The sequence below is a fragment of the Cucurbita pepo genome, chromosome 3 (genome assembly GCF_057944985.1).
Source record: "Cucurbita pepo subsp. pepo isolate OVF chromosome 3, ASM5794498v1, whole genome shotgun sequence".
In the NCBI taxonomy this organism is placed as follows: domain Eukaryota; kingdom Viridiplantae; phylum Streptophyta; class Magnoliopsida; order Cucurbitales; family Cucurbitaceae; genus Cucurbita; species Cucurbita pepo.
Genome location: NC_141800.1, coordinates 659,628 through 676,459, shown reverse-complemented (window position 1 = coordinate 676,459; position 16,832 = coordinate 659,628). Strand labels below are relative to the sequence as shown.

At 38.0% G+C, this 16,832-nt stretch overlaps 4 protein-coding genes across 5 annotated transcripts; all 4 read left to right on the top strand.

Moving 5' to 3' along the window:
• The first annotated feature begins 2,927 nt into the window (after nt 1-2,927).
• LOC111791006 (DNAse I-like superfamily protein) lies at nt 2,928-7,890 on the top strand. Its single transcript, XM_087121993.1, has 11 exons — nt 2,928-3,131; nt 3,764-3,861; nt 3,958-4,042; nt 4,268-4,327; nt 4,624-4,696; nt 4,916-5,020; nt 5,415-5,805; nt 5,877-6,079; nt 6,939-7,047; nt 7,128-7,285; nt 7,367-7,890. Exons 2-11 carry the CDS (start codon nt 3,832-3,834, stop codon nt 7,605-7,607), a joined length of 1,455 nt encoding a protein of 484 aa, XP_086978119.1. The 5' UTR covers nt 2,928-3,131; nt 3,764-3,831; the 3' UTR covers nt 7,608-7,890.
• Nucleotides 7,891-8,417: 527 nt separating this feature from the next.
• LOC111789960 (uncharacterized) lies at nt 8,418-11,470 on the top strand. Its single transcript, XM_023670702.2, has 2 exons — nt 8,418-9,138; nt 11,101-11,470. Exons 1-2 carry the CDS (start codon nt 8,528-8,530, stop codon nt 11,105-11,107), a joined length of 618 nt encoding a protein of 205 aa, XP_023526470.1. The 5' UTR covers nt 8,418-8,527; the 3' UTR covers nt 11,108-11,470.
• Nucleotides 11,471-12,133: 663 nt separating this feature from the next.
• On the top strand, nt 12,134-12,768 carry LOC111791039 (putative histone H2B.3). The gene has a single exon (XM_023672219.2). It carries the CDS (start codon nt 12,208-12,210, stop codon nt 12,625-12,627), a length of 420 nt encoding a protein of 139 aa, XP_023527987.1. The 5' UTR covers nt 12,134-12,207; the 3' UTR covers nt 12,628-12,768.
• A 1,960-nt stretch (nt 12,769-14,728) lies between these two features.
• Nucleotides 14,729-16,807, top strand: LOC111790413 (uncharacterized). 2 transcript variants are annotated; one of them, XM_087122155.1, is made up of 3 exons: nt 14,729-14,958; nt 15,099-15,526; nt 16,175-16,807. In XM_087122155.1, exons 2-3 carry the CDS (start codon nt 15,125-15,127, stop codon nt 16,607-16,609), a joined length of 837 nt encoding a protein of 278 aa, XP_086978281.1. In that variant the 5' UTR covers nt 14,729-14,958; nt 15,099-15,124; the 3' UTR covers nt 16,610-16,807. The 2 variants fall into 2 exon arrangements, with proteins under 2 accessions (XP_086978281.1, XP_023527066.2); XM_023671298.2 differs by having other exon boundaries at nt 15,089-15,526.
• Nucleotides 16,808-16,832: the final 25 nt, after the last annotated feature.

The following is a 16,832-nucleotide window of genomic DNA, read 5'->3' as shown; positions in this document are numbered from 1 at the left end:
TTATCGGAATAATTACTTTTATGACGACATTTAACTTTTTTGAATCTAGACTATTATATTTTTAATTTGATAAAAGAACGAAATTGAATTAATACGATGAAAATTAAGAAAGTTTGAATTAGATCGGCTATTATATGATACATTAACTTTATATTATATGATATATATAACTTTTATATTACATGATTAGATGACCCGTCTTCTCGTAGATGAGTAGGATAAAGCTTGGCAATCACATGAAAATGGAAAGTCAAATTCACCAAATAAATCCCACAAAAAGTCTACTAATAATTAAATATATAGTCTATACGTTATAATATAAGCTTGAGAGAATTAATACGAAGTTCTATTATTCACCCACGTGATTGCATCGAGTTTGACTTTATTTTAATTTTTATAATATGCTTTTAAGAATTCTAATGAAATAATTTTAGAACAAAGATTTTTATGTGCATTCATTTCAGTATATTTTATACTTTAAATACATTTATTTTTAAAAAGCATTTTCGAACATATTTTAAAATCCATTTAAATTTGGTTTGTTTTTTTTTTCTCTACCTATTTTAGCTGGATACAAGATACGTGGAGGGTCCCGATAATTAGGTAAATAATTATGACATGAAGACGACAAATTATGGATTAACATCTACGGATAATTATTGTAAGAAAAGGAAAAAGAGATTAGAGATTTGATTATTGAATATTAATTGAGATTAATGACATGTAATTAGAAGTTTCTAAGGATAATAAAAGATATTAATCTTTTTGGACCGACCTTCTTCGTAGCTCCCTATCAACATAACAGTGCACTAAGAATCCCATCATGGGAAAGTCAAAAAAGTTGATATTATCAGTACGTGTCCGTAAAAAACTGATTTAATTATTTGTTATATTCCTTTTCTAATATTTTGGTAGATTGAGGTTAGATCTTTTAGTCAACAAAAGTAACCCATTTTATATGTTTTTAATCGTTTTATATTGGTATAAGCTTGCTTTTATGGGTTAAAAAGGGCTAATCAAGGTACTTTTTCTAAGTTTTTACATTTATTTGGATATATGTTATGTTTTATCGTACACGTCTATGATTTGAGATAGGTTTTGACATAATAAAATAAAAATTATTGATATGGAAATCGATCTTTCGGTATATTTGTTTATTGAGTTTATTGTTGTTCGAGATCTTGCGTAGAATATATCCTGTTTTCATTATTCTCTCTTTTGGATAGCTTAAATCTTCGGTTAAATTTAAAATAATTAGTGTTTTTTTAGGTCATGGTATAATATTGTGAGATTCCACATTTGTTGGAAAGAAAATGAATCATTCTTAAAAAAAAAAAAGAAAAAATCTCTTATCAGTAGATGCGTTTTAAAATTGTGAGAATGACGATAATACATAACAAACTAAAGCGGACAATATATGTTGGCGATGGCTTTGAGCTGTTACAAATGGTATCAGACCCAGATACCGAACGGTATGTCAATGAGGACGTTGGCTATCAAATGGATGGGTTGTGAAATCCCACGTTCGTTCCAAATAGAAACAATTTGTAATCTAAGTTGATGGATTAATTTTTAAATTAATTTCGTATCTAATATGATTTCATGAGGTGAATTGTTACCACCACCTGTAGTTGCGTTAGGTTAATCACAGTCAAGATCTTCAGGATCTGCAAGAGGCAACAGAGCCGTCCGCGTGGAATCTCCCTAATAATGGGACACTTGGCTCTCCGCTATTGGTTTGTCGTATATAAAGTGCCAAATCCAAACAAAAACAATAAACCTTAAATTAATTTTTTTGTTATTTAATTTCCGGGGTTGTTTTATGTTTAATGTTTAATGTAATGGAGAACGTGATCGGGTGTGGCGCACTCACATGGTCAAACTCTTTGACTTCCTTAAACGCCACCCATAGGCCACGTGTAATGCCAATATTCCGGTTTAAAGTATTAATTTCGTTAATTTTAATAATCCTTGGAATTTTTTTCTTTTATTTAAATATGTAATTTTCCATTCTTAATTAAAAGATTGAGGTATCAAATTGAATATTCTGTCTTCATAAATATGGAACCAAAAAATAAGTAAATAAATGAAAATTTCTTCTAGAATGCCTCGATCCACCTCAAATCCTACTAGTTAGTACAAAGGCTAGATGAAAAGTGGATCATCCAGCCCTGTGACCTAATTGACCTAACCCTGGGTGATCACGACTATTTAGTTACAGCTTCACCCTAGCCGAAGATTCCACCATTATCAACGAAGAAGTTAAAGACTCAAATAATCTCAATTAACCTTTTAGTTATTCTCTAAGTGTGACTGTCTTTTTCATTTACGGTTTGAGTTTGATACATTGTAATTAAATGATATATATTTTTAATTCATTTTATTGCAATCGTAAAGTTAAACTATTTTTAACACTAATCATAAAGTCGAGAATATTCAAAACTTTAATCATGCACCTCGATTAAACTCTTATGATTGAGTTGTCTCAAACAAGACTTCAATAAAATATTAATTTAGGTTTAAATGAACGAGCGAGTGAGTTAAAAGTACATATGGGGTAATGAATGGAGAGGGAGAGTGCTACAATCATTATTATAAAACATATGGTACTTATTGATCTAAAGCATTCAATTCTCAATATTTTTAATATTTTTAATTATTTAATATAAGGGAAAATATTGTTTTTCTTTAATACAAAAGTAGAAAGAATGAATCTTTAACATAGATAATAATGGATTAATTATAGAAAAATATTATTCATTAACATAATAAATTAATGTGTATTTAAAAAAAATATATTTATTAAAATTCTAATTTTTATAGTAAAAAAAAATTAAGGGACAGTTAGCCAGATTTTAGTTGTTTATTAATTTTTTAAGAGGCATCGTCTTTGCATAAAAAGTAAGAACAAGACGAGAGACGGCAGTCCCAGTTCGACACATTTTCGAATATTTGGAACACCAACTACTTCTCCCTTTCCCTTCTTTCTACTTTTTACCACGAATCTCCAAATCGCCACCTTCAACCTCCTTTCATCCGCCGTCTCCGCCTCCTCCGGCCGCCGCACAACCCCTCCTTTTCCACTTCGACTATGGTTTCCTAAAAGAAAAATTACCCTCCTCCCTCCTTCTGTAAGTAATTTTCCACTTCCAATTCTCCTAATTTTACCTTCATTTTCTGTTATTACTTTCTTCACGAGCTCCTCAGCTCGCAATGTTGTTTTTTTATAATCAAATTAGTTTACTCGAGTATGAATTTTTTTCTTTCTAGTTTTTTTTCCAATAGAAGGAATTTTCTCAGGAACTTTTCCCGAGAAAATCCCAGTTGGAATTCCGAGAAAAGTTCACTTTTTTGGAACTGGGTTTTGATCATCTTCGTAAGATCTGAAAAGGGTTGCTGAAAATTCATTCCTTTTTATTTGATTTGATTTAATTAAATTTCTCTATCTCTCTCTACTATTTTATTGGTATTTCATTTTCTACGTTTTTGGTTCCTTGCCGGAGGCTGGCTGTCTCCATTTTGTCCTGCAACTGGGTCTTTTATATTGCCGTTGAAAACGCTAATTAAAGCAATAATTAAGGTCTATTTCAAACCCCTCTTGTCATTTGATTATTAATCGTCCACTTAATTACGCTTTTTTTTTAATTACTTTGTTTAAGATTTAAAAAAAAAAAAAAAAAAAAGAAAAAAGAAAAAGATACTATCATTCATTACTGATTTATGATTTGGATATTTTGGCAATCATTGTCCTCCGCCGTTTCAGTCGGTGGTTTTTGGTCGGAATAAAAATCGCTTTAGATTCGCTTCTCGGAGGTTGACGGCGGCGAAGCAATGGGAATGAAGCGAGGGAAGATCTTTAAGGTAAGAGTTGATTTTTAAGGATGGAGGTTGAATTTCCGACTTGTCCGTTTTTGGGTTTTGCTTATGTTGTTTTGTCGACTTGTTTCTCCGCCGTAGTCGTCGTGGCCGAGGGCTGTTGCAAGGAAGTGGCTCAATTTTCCGGCCGATAAGCAAGCTTTTCCGTCCGATTTCGTTGCCCAAGGTAATTATTTAAACTTTCTATTATGTATAATAAATTCTTAACTCATTAAAAAAATTGATCTATTATATTTTAATTTTAATTTTATGACATTTTGAACTTAATTTTGTATCGAATAAATTGATAAAAACTATATAAAAAAAAAATTAAAATTACTAATTGGTTTCGGTTTGGTTCTGATCAAATAAATTACTCATTGGATTTGTCGTTTGGTGTTTGGTTTAATAGAGAGGAGGAAGAGCTGCTCCGATCTAGACAGTTGCGCCGTCGTGCCGGAAGATATCGGAGGTAATGTTTTGCTGGACTTCGACACCGTAATGATTTTCTACAATCTCAGGCTGCTTTCAACCGTCAGATATCAATTTACCTGATTTGATCAGTGGACAATAAGTGAAAAGACTTTTAGTTAATAACTCATCATGAAAATAGGGTGAAAAACTCTGCTATCTTAGGGATCAGTGCCACGTGGACGGTGGAAAATGATGGTGCAAGATTTAGTGTAGTTTGACTTTTACAGGATGGTCATTGTTCTTTAATGTTTTTATCTCGACGTGTTCGTTTCTGATTGCTTCTTGAATTTCTAGTTGAAAGGTGGTCAATAGAGAAGACACGTGGACTTAGAGTTAACCCCAGCTGCAGTGAATCTCTCGACTTGAGGTAATTAATTTCATTTTTTCAATATTATTCTATTATTTTCTTGTCTAATTTTTAAATATTTTTAGATTTTGACTTTGTTTTTAGATTATCAAATATATAAATGTATTTTTTGAAACCTAGAATAATATAATAAAATTTAAAATTCAAATAAAAATAATATAAAGTTTTTTCGACGACATAATTATTGAATATTGATTTGAATTTGATCGAGAAAATTAGGATGCTCGTGGGGACATGGAATGTTGGAGGAAAGGCACCAAAGGAAGGCTTGAGCTTGAGGGATTGGCTCAATTCTCCGACCCCAATTGACATTTATGTACTTGGGTAAGCTTTCACTTTTTATCTCTAAATGTTAGTTCGATAGCGACCATGAAAACTCGACCTTTTTTTTTTTTTTTTTTGTTTTATGGAATCATTATTTAAATCCTAAAATAAGTTTTTAAACTATTTTTTATTTATTTAATTTTCGAAATTTGACTTTATTTTTAACCAATTTTTTTTTATAAGTAGAAATTGAGATTATAAAATTACTTAAAAAAAGAGTGAAATGATTTCCTAGAATTGTGGACCTGAAGGGTCGTTTCATGCCCATACCTAACTTACTGGCCACCAACCCCTATCCTATCTAGCTCTATCCCCTCACGCGCCGCCGTGAAAGTCAACTTTGTTTGTCAGTTAGTTTTGTGGTTAATTGAGTACTTGTAATATTTGTTAATAGGTTCCAAGAAATCGTGCCTCTAAACGCAGGCAATGTGCTTGGGGCGGAGGACAGTGGGCCAGCTGCCCAATGGCTATCCCTCATCCACCAAGCGCTCAACACCGACGGCATCGGTTCTCCGACATCAAACAGCCAGCAGCAAGCACCCCAGAAGCCACGGCAGAGTTTCTCAGACTTGCTCGCTTTAGAAGACGACAATTGGAGTGGCGAAACCGGGATGTGCACGGCGGGTAATAAAGCAATGCGGCGGCGACAGTACTGCCTTGCAGCAAGCAAACAAATGGTGGGCATTTTCTTGTGCGTGTGGGTTGAAGCGGATCTTTATAAACACGTGTTGAATTTGAAAATCTCCAGCGTTGGGAGAGGCGTGATGGGGTTCCTTGGCAACAAGGTGAGCCATTGCCCACCGTTATATTGAAAGAAACTCGAATTGTGGAATGATGTTTTGTGGTGCATTGATAGGGATCTGTGTCTATCAGCATGACATTGCACGGAACAAGCTTTTGCTTTGTGTGCACACATTTGACCTCTGGGGAGAAGGAAGGGGATGAGTTGAAAAGAAACTCTGATGTGACTGAAATTTTGAAGAAAACTCGGTTTTCACATTCTTGCAGAGCTACTTCTGGAGCTCATCCACTCCCTCCTGAGACCATATTGGATCATGAGTAAGTTTCTTTTGCTTTCTTTTTACTAATGACTTTAGAGATGTTCACGTGGCAGGGGATGTTAGGCGAACATGACTCTCTGCAATGGTATGATATTGTCCACTTTGAGCATAAGTTCTCATGGCTTTGCTTTGTGCTTTCCCGAAAGACTTCATACCAATAGAGAGAGTATTCCTTGATCATAAACCCATGATCATTCCCTAAATTAGCCGATGTGGGACTTTCATCAAACACCTCCCCTTGAACAAAGGGGAGAGACGAAAAAATCTTTTATTTTTTAGGGATAGGGACGGGGATTTGCCATAGGAATTCATGAGAATTGTGTTTCCACTAGGATGGAGATGGACGTGGGGAAGAGCGGGGTTGGAGAGTGTAATCCCCAACCTCGGCCTCCGTCCCGTTTAGGTAACGGTTTGGAGTGGATCATAGCATTAAATGAACATCTGGTTAGATCCCATATCAACTGAAGAGGAGAATGAGTCATTCTATACAAGAGTGTGTAAACCTCTCGTTAGCAAACGCTTTTTTACAAGGGTGTTGAAACATCTCCTTGGCATACGTGTTTTAAAATCGTGAGGCTAACGGCGATAAGTAACCGGCCAAAGGGGACAATATTAGCTAGTGATGGACTTGAGCTGTATCAGAGCTAGTCATCAAGTGGTGTGGCTCCCTGAATTGTGAGATCCCACGTCGGTTGGAGAGAGGAAAACAAACCATTCCTTAAAAGGGTTTGAAAACCTCTCACAAATTATGAGGCTTATAGTGATACTTTGGGACAATATTTGTTAGCGGTGGGGTTGGGCTGTTACACATCTTTACTCATAAAACTTGTGATTCTAACAACGAGAGTTATATGCAGTAAGGTCATCTGGCTAGGGGATCTGAATTATCGGCTTTCGACAGGCTGCGGGGAAACATATGAGCTTCTTAGGAACAGCGATTGGCAGGCACTTCTAGAGAAAGACCAGGTGAGTTTGAGTTTGAGTTCGAACTAGAAGTTTGGCAGAAGATTTGGAAATCTAAATTCTTTGATATGATGTCTTGGCAGCTAAAGTTAGAGCAGAGGGCTGGTCGAGTGTTCAAAGGGTGGGAAGAAGGACGAATAGAGTTCGCTCCAACTTACAAATACATCACCAATTCAGACCATTACGTTGCATTGACCTCCAACTCCAAGCCATCCAAAGAGAAACGCCGCACTCCAGCTTGGTAAGTCACCCAATTGGAGCTTGTTAACCTGCAAAAAGGAGAAGCTTTTCTGATCGGTTTGTTTTTATGGCCACTTGGTAGGTGCGATCGGATATTGTGGAGAGGGCTAGGAATGAAGCAGCTGTGGTATGTACGAGGGGAGTGCAGATTCTCAGATCACAGACCTGTTTACTCTCTGTTTTCAGTCCGAGTCGACTCGGCAGCCACCAACTCGATCAAACCGTCGATCGACGCCGCCTTGCCATCATTATGTGCAGCAGCCAAAATCCAAGCTGAAGAGCTGTTGCTCAAGGCGGAGACCATCGACACCTCCCTCCAGTAACTCTGTAACTCGTTCTGTCACTGACCCAACAGCTGAAATTTTAAAGCTGCAAGCTCAAGACAAGCTGTCTGGCCCCCATCGATCAAGCAGCAGGTGGTGGCTGATATGTCACTTCAGTCTGCCCATTCTTTTATTTTGGTGAAGGAAAAGAAGCCAAATCAAGGAACAAAGTTTTGGTATAGTTTTTTGAGAAATTTGTAGATATTAGGACTCTGGAACGTCTATGGTAAGATTTGCCTATTCTTACATGTTTATAATTTATAGCAAGCTTCCTACAACTCTATCTTGCTTGGCTTACCTTTGATGGTTTGAGGCTGCAACGTAACGACAGTGGGAGAGGTCGGTACACGAAAATTGATAGTTCGAGGGTATTTTATAGAATTAAACCCGTTAAAAAAAAAATTAAATCGAGTATAGTACAACAACAAACTATTGCATTATATTTAGTATTGAATCAATTGATAGTTCGATGGTATTTTATAGAATCAATGGTGAGATTTTTTAAACATTCCACTTTAAGCGCGTGAAAGCTTCATCCCCGTAGACGTGTTTTAAAATTGTGAGATTGACAGTGTTATGTAAAGGGATAATATCTAGACACCTTTTGAAAATGACATTATAACTAGACACCAGTCATCAAGGTGGGTGAAATGAAACATCCTGAGAGTGGAAACCTCTACCCATTAGACAGACATATATTAAAACCATGAGACTGACGGGCCTAGATTTTATTTTCTCCAAAATACTAATTTAGTATTTAAAGTATAAAAATAAATAAAATAAAATAAATTAAGAAGAAGCAAAGCTAAGGAAACTTGGTTTTCTCCGATGCATAAAAATTCCGTACTTCATCTAAAACCCTTCAAAATCCTTCGGAAGAAAAACTACTCTCTGCGATTGCCAAACTCGAACCGCTCAGCATGAACTCCTTCAACAACACTGCGAATTTTGACAACCTTCTCATTCAAACTCTGATGGGGAGGCTCCAAATCCGGCCCCCAAACAGCAACAACAATCCCCTTATCTCCCAATCCCTCGAAGACCTTCTCTTCGATGTCGCGAATCTCTCCGACGACGACAACGATGAGAACAAAACACAGCTCGCCAAAGAGGAATCGAAGCTCGAGAAAGAGATTATTCGCATCATTCTCGCCGGAAATTCCGATTCATTAAAACCCAATTCCGGCCAAGCCGTCACGATCGGCGAGCACCACATATGTGTGGGGTTTGACGAGGAGAAGGACTCGGGTTATCGAGTTTGGGAATGGCACGGACACATTATGTTGTTTGATGAAGAAAACGGGTACACGCCGGAGTATATATATGGGAATTACTTCGAGAATCTCCAGGGGAAGGTCTACCGTGAGTTACGTAAACTAAAGGAGGAAGAAGAGAAGGAGAACGAAGAGGAAGAAGATGGAAATGAAGAAGAGGAGAAGGTGGGCGAATTGGGTCTTCGGGAGCTGATTAATGGCGGTGATTCGAGCGCCGGTCGGATTCTTCATCGTAATGTCAATGCCAGTTCTCAAAGGTTCCGCATACTTTACTCTCAATTTTTCTGACATTCTTTAGAAAAACATCTCTTCAATGGAGTTTTGAAATAGCCACTTAGTTTTTTATTCTCAAATGCCATTGATATATGTTTGTTCCTGATATCTTGGTTTGATTTTAATTTGTATATGTCATAGAGTTATCTACCCTCCGTGAAGTTCATGGAGTAAACCATTTCTCTCTCAAGTCCTGTAGTTATTGTATGTTTAGACATTGGTTCACCTCTGTCGGTAGAGAACTATTTTCATTGATTAGGTAAAGGACTTATGGATGGAAAGGTACAGGCATATCATATGTCTGTTGTTTGATGAGGTTTGAGAGTTGGCAATGTTCAATCCTCCTTGTGCATGAGATGTGTAACAATCCAAGCCCATTGCTAGTAGATATTGTCCTATTTGAGCTCGGCTTCCCCTTAAGGTTTTAAAACGTGTCTGTTAGGAAAAGGTTTCGAGACCTTTATAAGGAATGTTTCGTTCCCTTCTCCAACCGATGTGGGATCTCTCAATCCACCCTCCTTGGGGAGTTCAACGTCCTCGCTAGCACACCGTCCGGTGTCTAGCTCTGATACCATTTATAATAGCCCAAAACACTTGAGAGAAAGCTTAGAAGGGAAAATTCAAAGAGGACAATATCTGCTCGCGGTGGGCTTACTATTACAAGATGTTTATATAGTTATCATCATTGTTAGTAGTTACTCCACTACTCCATTACTCCATGGTGGTAGATGGAGCTATGGAAGTAAGCAAGGACTAAAAGGAGTTTATCTAAAGCCTAACTGATAGTTTGACAGAGGATGTGCGATTATTGAGTAGACAATACAATAGCAGAAGCTTAGCCACATGAAATCTCCGGTTGTGATTTTCTTTGCCTCCCATTGGGATTATCCTCCATAGATGAGCGTTAGAACAGCCTTATATTTGGGAAACAAGAAATCTTTAGAACCTACCAGAAATGACCCGAATCCTAGATAGCTTGTCGCTGATTGTCCGTAGAGTTTCGAAATCAATATCACATCTTTTCATGCTCCGAATGCCATGAAGAAAACAAGTAGTTGATGCGAGAAATTTAGAACTGCCATATATTTACTTACATACTGCAAAATGTTTTGAACGAAGCAACTAGGAAGCTTTCCACTATATTTGCACAATCTTATTGGCAGGATATGGCGAAGTTCAGGACATGGTTTATTTTTTAGGAAATTTATGGTAACCCTGAATGTAAGGCCAAAGGAGGTCTGTTTGGTGCATTTGCTCATAATTGTTTCTTGCATGCTTTAAATTCTGAAAGACCATATGTGAGGTTGCATTGTTGCTAGATTGTGCTAATTGGAAACTTTAAGTTTTATGAGCCGTTCCTTTTTCTGAATAACTGGGATTTAGAGCTATGCCCCGGAGGCACCCACGCCCACCCCAAGGCCTTCGTTAACTCACTGTTCGTCTCGGAAACTTGGACAAGACCTTGTGACTTTACTCTGCTCCTGCTCTTATAAAGCTATAAGAAAAGACAAAATGAATTTCTTAATAGAAGACGTGGCACGATACTTGACTTCTTCTTTCAAGATCAAGTCCCAGTTCAGATCTGAGAGCGAAAGCAGTAGGTAGGGTTGGAGAACGAGGGTGGAGCTGTTTGAAATCCTCTGGTCATAGGCTGTCTTCTTAATATTAAGGGTTTTTGGTATAAGTTTGCCTGAAGGTTCGTACTTCAAACCGCTGAGCCGGTATGACTAAGAGACGCCAAACCCTTACCAATGGACTTTTAGGTTCTCCCTTTTCGGCTTGAATTTGAAAGAAGATTCAAATCATTTTCAGGCATGGACTCATGCTTTTGCCACTGCTGTTTCACTTTCACTATTGACTTTGTTCATGTAAATCTTGAATATTTCAAACATGATTATTAGTTAGCTGTTCTTACTTGATGCTCATACATTTATTCCGATCGACAGGTTTTAGTCAGCTGAGTTGCGGTCTTTCGATCAGTATAAGAAGTTCGGACATCGAAGAACGTTGCTATGGACTACCATTTCACAGATTGCAGCTGGGTGTTCCTGCAGTTAGGACTCTGAACTTCATGTGTATTATGGGAAGGGAGATGAATGCATAGATTCAGTAACATTCCCTCTGTTTGATGAGTTTGTTCATCATCATTTTGAATAAATATTCTCTCTTTGCACTTTTCAGCTCACTTCTACAGTTCTACTGTGTTGTGTATTTGGTCATTTCTTTAAGGATTCTTTGTCTGCTTCTCGGGTTTTACAGATTTGATCGGCAAACGGTCAACAATTAGACATTTAATGACTCTGACATTCTCTTGCATCATGATTATATTATCCATTTTTCGCTTTTTAAGAAAATTCTTAGTTAAATTGTTTCGAGTCAATCGTGTACCTTTCTCATTCTAATGAGGAAAAACATTTGTCATTTGTTGGTTATCAGGGGCATCTCGAAAATGTTCGGGTCGAAATATGACTTTCAAATTAAGTTCCGAATCTAGCTGCCAAGGGGAGTGGCGATGTCATACGTAAATAGAAAGAGACTCAAGGCAAATAGAGCTTTTGCATATTTTCGTTAATCCATGAACAGGATCTATATAGACACATAGGTCCATGGATCCATAAATCACGATTGAAACGAAAGACAAAAAGATAAATCTCGATTTATGGATTTATGGATTCTTCCTTCACAATTGCTATATCAATTTTTTTTTATTTTAAAATTTAACAAGTTTTATTTAACAACCAATTTTAAAGTTTAAATGTAAAAAACAATATTTTCCAAACCGTTGTTTAAAAGAAATGGAACTATTTCCATAGGCAAGGTATGACGTGTCCGTCCGAACGAGTCGTAAAGTCGGTACATAATCTCGACCGCAAACCATTAAAATCCAATGGTGAGGTTTGATGACACGTCAACGATCCGCGTGAAAGTCCAATTAACGAATAAAAAACGCCTCATTCTTCTTTATAAACGCTCCTCCGCCCCGAATCTACTAATCGTTCAACCCGCGAGGCCGACTTCACCTCAATTTCTGAAAATCTTATTTACTTAGAACAATGGCGCCAACCAAAGCAGAAAAGAAGCCCGCAGAGAAAAAACCAGCCGAGAAGACCCCAGCTTCGTCGGAGAAGAAGCTTAAGGCCGAGAAGAAGATCGCTAAAGACGGCGGCGATAAGAAGAAGAAGAAGGTCAAAAAGAGCACCGAGACTTACAAGATCTATATCTTCAAGGTCTTGAAACAGGTTCATCCTGACATTGGGATCTCCAGCAAGGCCATGGGCATTATGAACAGTTTCATCAACGATATCTTTGAAAAACTTGCTCAAGAGGCTTCCAAGTTAGCGAGATATAACAAGAAGCCTACGATCACCTCACGCGAGATCCAGACCGCCGTTCGATTGGTGTTGCCTGGCGAGTTAGCGAAGCATGCCGTATCTGAGGGAACTAAGGCCGTAACCAAATTTACGAGCTCTTAGAATCCGAATCGGTAAATTTTGGGATTAGGTTTACGTTTGCAGTTACGGTAACATGTTGTGTAGATCCTGGTTTCTCTGGTCATAGGTATATCGAACTAAAAGTGTTAATGAATAACAAATTCCTTCGGTCGATTCTCTTCACTTTTGTTCAGCAGATGTTAATAATTTTTCGTCCCGGCTCAAATGTTTGTCGAACGGAAAGAATTAGGGTTTCTACAGATCCGATATTTCAGTGCCGTCGATAGTTCTGTTCTCGATTCACTTAACACTTCAATCGATTGTTTAATAGTTCAATGCTTCGACATGATCTTCGAGCAAATCTGAATTTTTGATAATCAGAAAGAGGTTGGCTGATCGAATTGCGCCAATAAACCTGCACGTATGGAAACCGACGTCATACAGGCAGGGGCGTTAAGTTTAGTAGAGTTTTGAAGTTTTGCGAACGATTTTAATTTTCATTTTATCAATAATTTATTTTTTTAGTAATAAAATTTTGCATTCTACATAGGATTGACATATATTCTTCTATTGAGATGGATTGCAGGTTTTCAAACGCCTCAATTTGGGAGAAGCTTCTACATTCATTCATTCCCTCTCAGGATCTACTTCTTCACAATCCACTCCTTTGGGAACAACTGTCACATATCTATCAAATAAAAAATGAATTTAAATTTGATAAATTCAGAGAATTAATTTTTTTTAAAAAAAGAAGTTTAGATATTTGTTTGATATAAGCTATTAACTAAGCAGGCCAGTCCAATAGGAAATGGGCTTTCAGATAAGGAGGCCCAGTTGAATAGGAAATGGGCGTTCTTATAAGGAGGCCCAGTCCAATAGGAAATGGGCTTTCAGATAAGGAGGCCCAGTTGAATAGGAAATGGGCGTTCTTATAAGGAGGCCCAGTCCAATAGGAAATGGGATTTCAGATAAGGAGGCCCAGTCCAATATGAAATAGGCTTCCATATAAGGAGGCCCAGTCCAATAGGAAATGGACTTCAATATAAGGAGGCCCAGTCCAATAGGAAATGGGATTTCAGATAAGAAGGCCCAGTCCAATATGAAATAGGCTTCCATATAAGGAGGCCCAGTCGAATAGGAAATGGACTTCAATATAAGGAGGCCCAGTCCAATAGGAAATGGGATTTCAGATAAGGAGGCCCGTCCAATAGGAAATGGGCCTTCAGATAAGCGGGCCCAGTCTAATATGAAATAGGCTTTCAGATATGGTGACGCAGTCCAATAGGAAATGGGCTTTCAGATAAGGGGCCCAGTCGAATATGAAATGGGCTTTTAGATATGGAGACGCAGTCCAATAGGTAATGGCCTTTCAGATAAGGAGGCTCAGTCCAATAGCAAATGGGCTTTCAGATAAGGAGGCTCAGTCCCATAGGAAATGGGCTTCCAGATAAGCGGGCCCAGTCCAATATGAAATGGGCTTTCAGATATGGAGACGCAGTCCAACAGGAACTTGGCTTTCAGATAAGGATGCTCAGTCCAAAAGGAAATGGGCTTTCGGAGAAGGAGGCCCAGCCCAATAGGAAAGCATTGCAAATATCTGAAAACAAATAAATCAGCGAATTGTCAAAGGAAGAAAACGTGTAGAGCTTTGATTCGGCCTCGCAGCTATATCTATGAGACCGATTCATTTCTCTTGACCCAAAGGATTAGTTCCGTAAGATCCCAATTCCGCCACTATTTTCGACCTCATCCTCCCAAAATTATCCGATCCGCTTCCGCCGCCGCTGCAACGTCGCTGATCTTTTGCAGCATGTTACGGATCAGATGATTTCCAGTTCTTCTTTTTACTGACCGATTTCAGGTTCTCATGTTCTGAAACTTCGTGTTCTATTCGTACTTTCGATTCGCACATTTTCCATTTTTTTGAAAAGTTTTCTTCGAGCTCTTGGCTCGCAAATCTGAGGTTTTGTTAGACCCTACGGAAAATTAGGGTTTCGAAGAGCATTTCAGTATGCCTTCGGTACCAATTGATCTCTTCCTGCACCCTCTGCTTCCTTCTTTGACTTCTTTTCATGGTGGTTCATCGTCGCATCGTCTTAAGCGGCTTGAAAAGGGTGATCGGCGTGGTAATCTTAGTTAACATGGGGTTCTTTTAGCGCATTTCGTGCTCTATTCGTATTCTTCAGCCTTCTCTTCTCCTCCTTGCTCTTGGTTCGTTCGAGATTTGGAATTCCTAGAGAAATTAGAGTTGTAAGGTAAGGATTTATTTGTTTTGATCTTGAGGTCTTTTAGCGGTCGAAGCCTCTGAGAAGCGAGTCACTGGCAATTGGCTACTCGTTGAGAGGGGTTTTGCAATCCTTACTATTGTGCGAGGTATTGTGCTATAATCTTTTTATATTCTTACTAAGAATTTTACAGGCATAATAGCTTCATGTTTCTTTCTGAGCACCTGGATCCAGTTTCTTTTCGGGATTGTTTTACAATATCTTGGATATATGTGCAGGTTCTAGCAGATTTCTTGTGTCTTATATAAGCCTGAATGGATATTCCTTCCGTTCACCAGAAGTTGGCTCTCCTAGACGTGGACGGGTTGGATGATCTGCAATCGTCTTTGAAAGAAATTGATGCTGCATTGTTTAGTGATCTTGATGGATTTTTTAAAAAGTCCTTGAGCCTTGAAGATACTCAAAGTTCAGAATGTAAACTCGCTGTGAATTGCTGCTATAATTCAAATGATAGAAACAAACAAAAAGGGCTTGAACTTCCCGAGAACAACTCAGCTAATAAGCGTTTAAGCAAATCCAAGTCCTTCCCCATCCCTGCTGTAACATCCCCTCCTAAGGAATCTTCAGACAATGAGAAGAAACCACAAGTAGCGACGGGTGATGTGTCCTGTAATGAGTCTATGCATCAAGCCTTTGCAAGATCCATATCTTTACCTGTAAGTTTTCTTCTCATCAAAACTAAATAGGGAGAAAGTTGCAGTTCTGTCTTGTGTTTATGATTTCTTGTTTTAGTTAAAAGCTACTAATGTTCTAATTATTTTTTTGTCACAAAGTCATATATGGTGTGGGCATTGGAGCTTCTAAGGAAAGGCTTTACGAGTTTGGCTGACATTATCCTAGATACTGCTTGTCTATTCGTTAATATAGATACTGCTTGTCTATTCGTTTCCTTCATGCGAATATTTTCTTTCTGAGTATGTCATGTTTTTGTGTTCTTGTGGAGGCAATCCTGCTGTGGCGGCTGTAACTATACTTGCTTGCTCTGTTGCGTGGCTTTGTGTGCAACACGGAAGTGTGTTCTTAATTTGTTCTGCTGTTTTCTCATTTTAATTTCATTAAGAGTTTTCTGTCAACATTGTTTGTCGTGAGCAGCATAACCAAAAGATGATTATCTACATTTTTTGTTTACTCACCCCAAGTGCATATTTGAGTTTGTTAGTTAAAACAGCACATTATCTGAACTTGCTTGTGGTTTTATACAATTATAAATAATGAATTAGTGAAAAGCGAATGTTAGTGACGCTATTGCACATTTGCGTTTCATCTTATCCCTACTGTTTGCTGACATAACTTCTAATGTCCAGGCTCCTGTGAGGCTCGTATCTGCTATGAAAGGTAGCCGAGTACAATACTATGGGGAGTCGCCTAAGATGACTGTGACATGGGCTCCTGACGTGTACGATCCTCCTCAGACATCGTTGTGCCATAGTGTCAAAAACAACAAGAAACAGCAGAAATCTAAGAACAGGAAGAATGGAAAGAAAGGACAGAAGGGCAGCAACTCTTCACGTGGAAGTGGTGGTGGTGGTGGTGGTGGTGGTGGTAGGGACAAAAGGCAGGCTCGTAAAGCCGCTAGTTCTGATCGGTATCAAAAATCATTTAACCCTCACGAAAGTCTGGTTAATACTCTCAATGAGTATGAGAATTTCGACGATGGTAGCTCAGACTCTCACTGTGGAAGCATCTTCCTGAAGACATCGCTCACCAAGGTGCACTACTCTGTTACTGAAGCCTTGTGAGCGCAGCGTTACTTGTCCAAGTTTTCATCTTCTCTCACAGTTTCTGTAAATAAATAAAATGTTTTTGTTTCTTTTGTGATTGTGGATAACCGAGAATCATGGACCAAAGGATTGTACGACGTTAACTCGTTTGTTGTTTGTTTGAGGATTTATAGACCATTTTGTTATATGATGATTTTGAAATTCGCTTTTTATTTATTGAACACTGTTTTTGGAATATGGG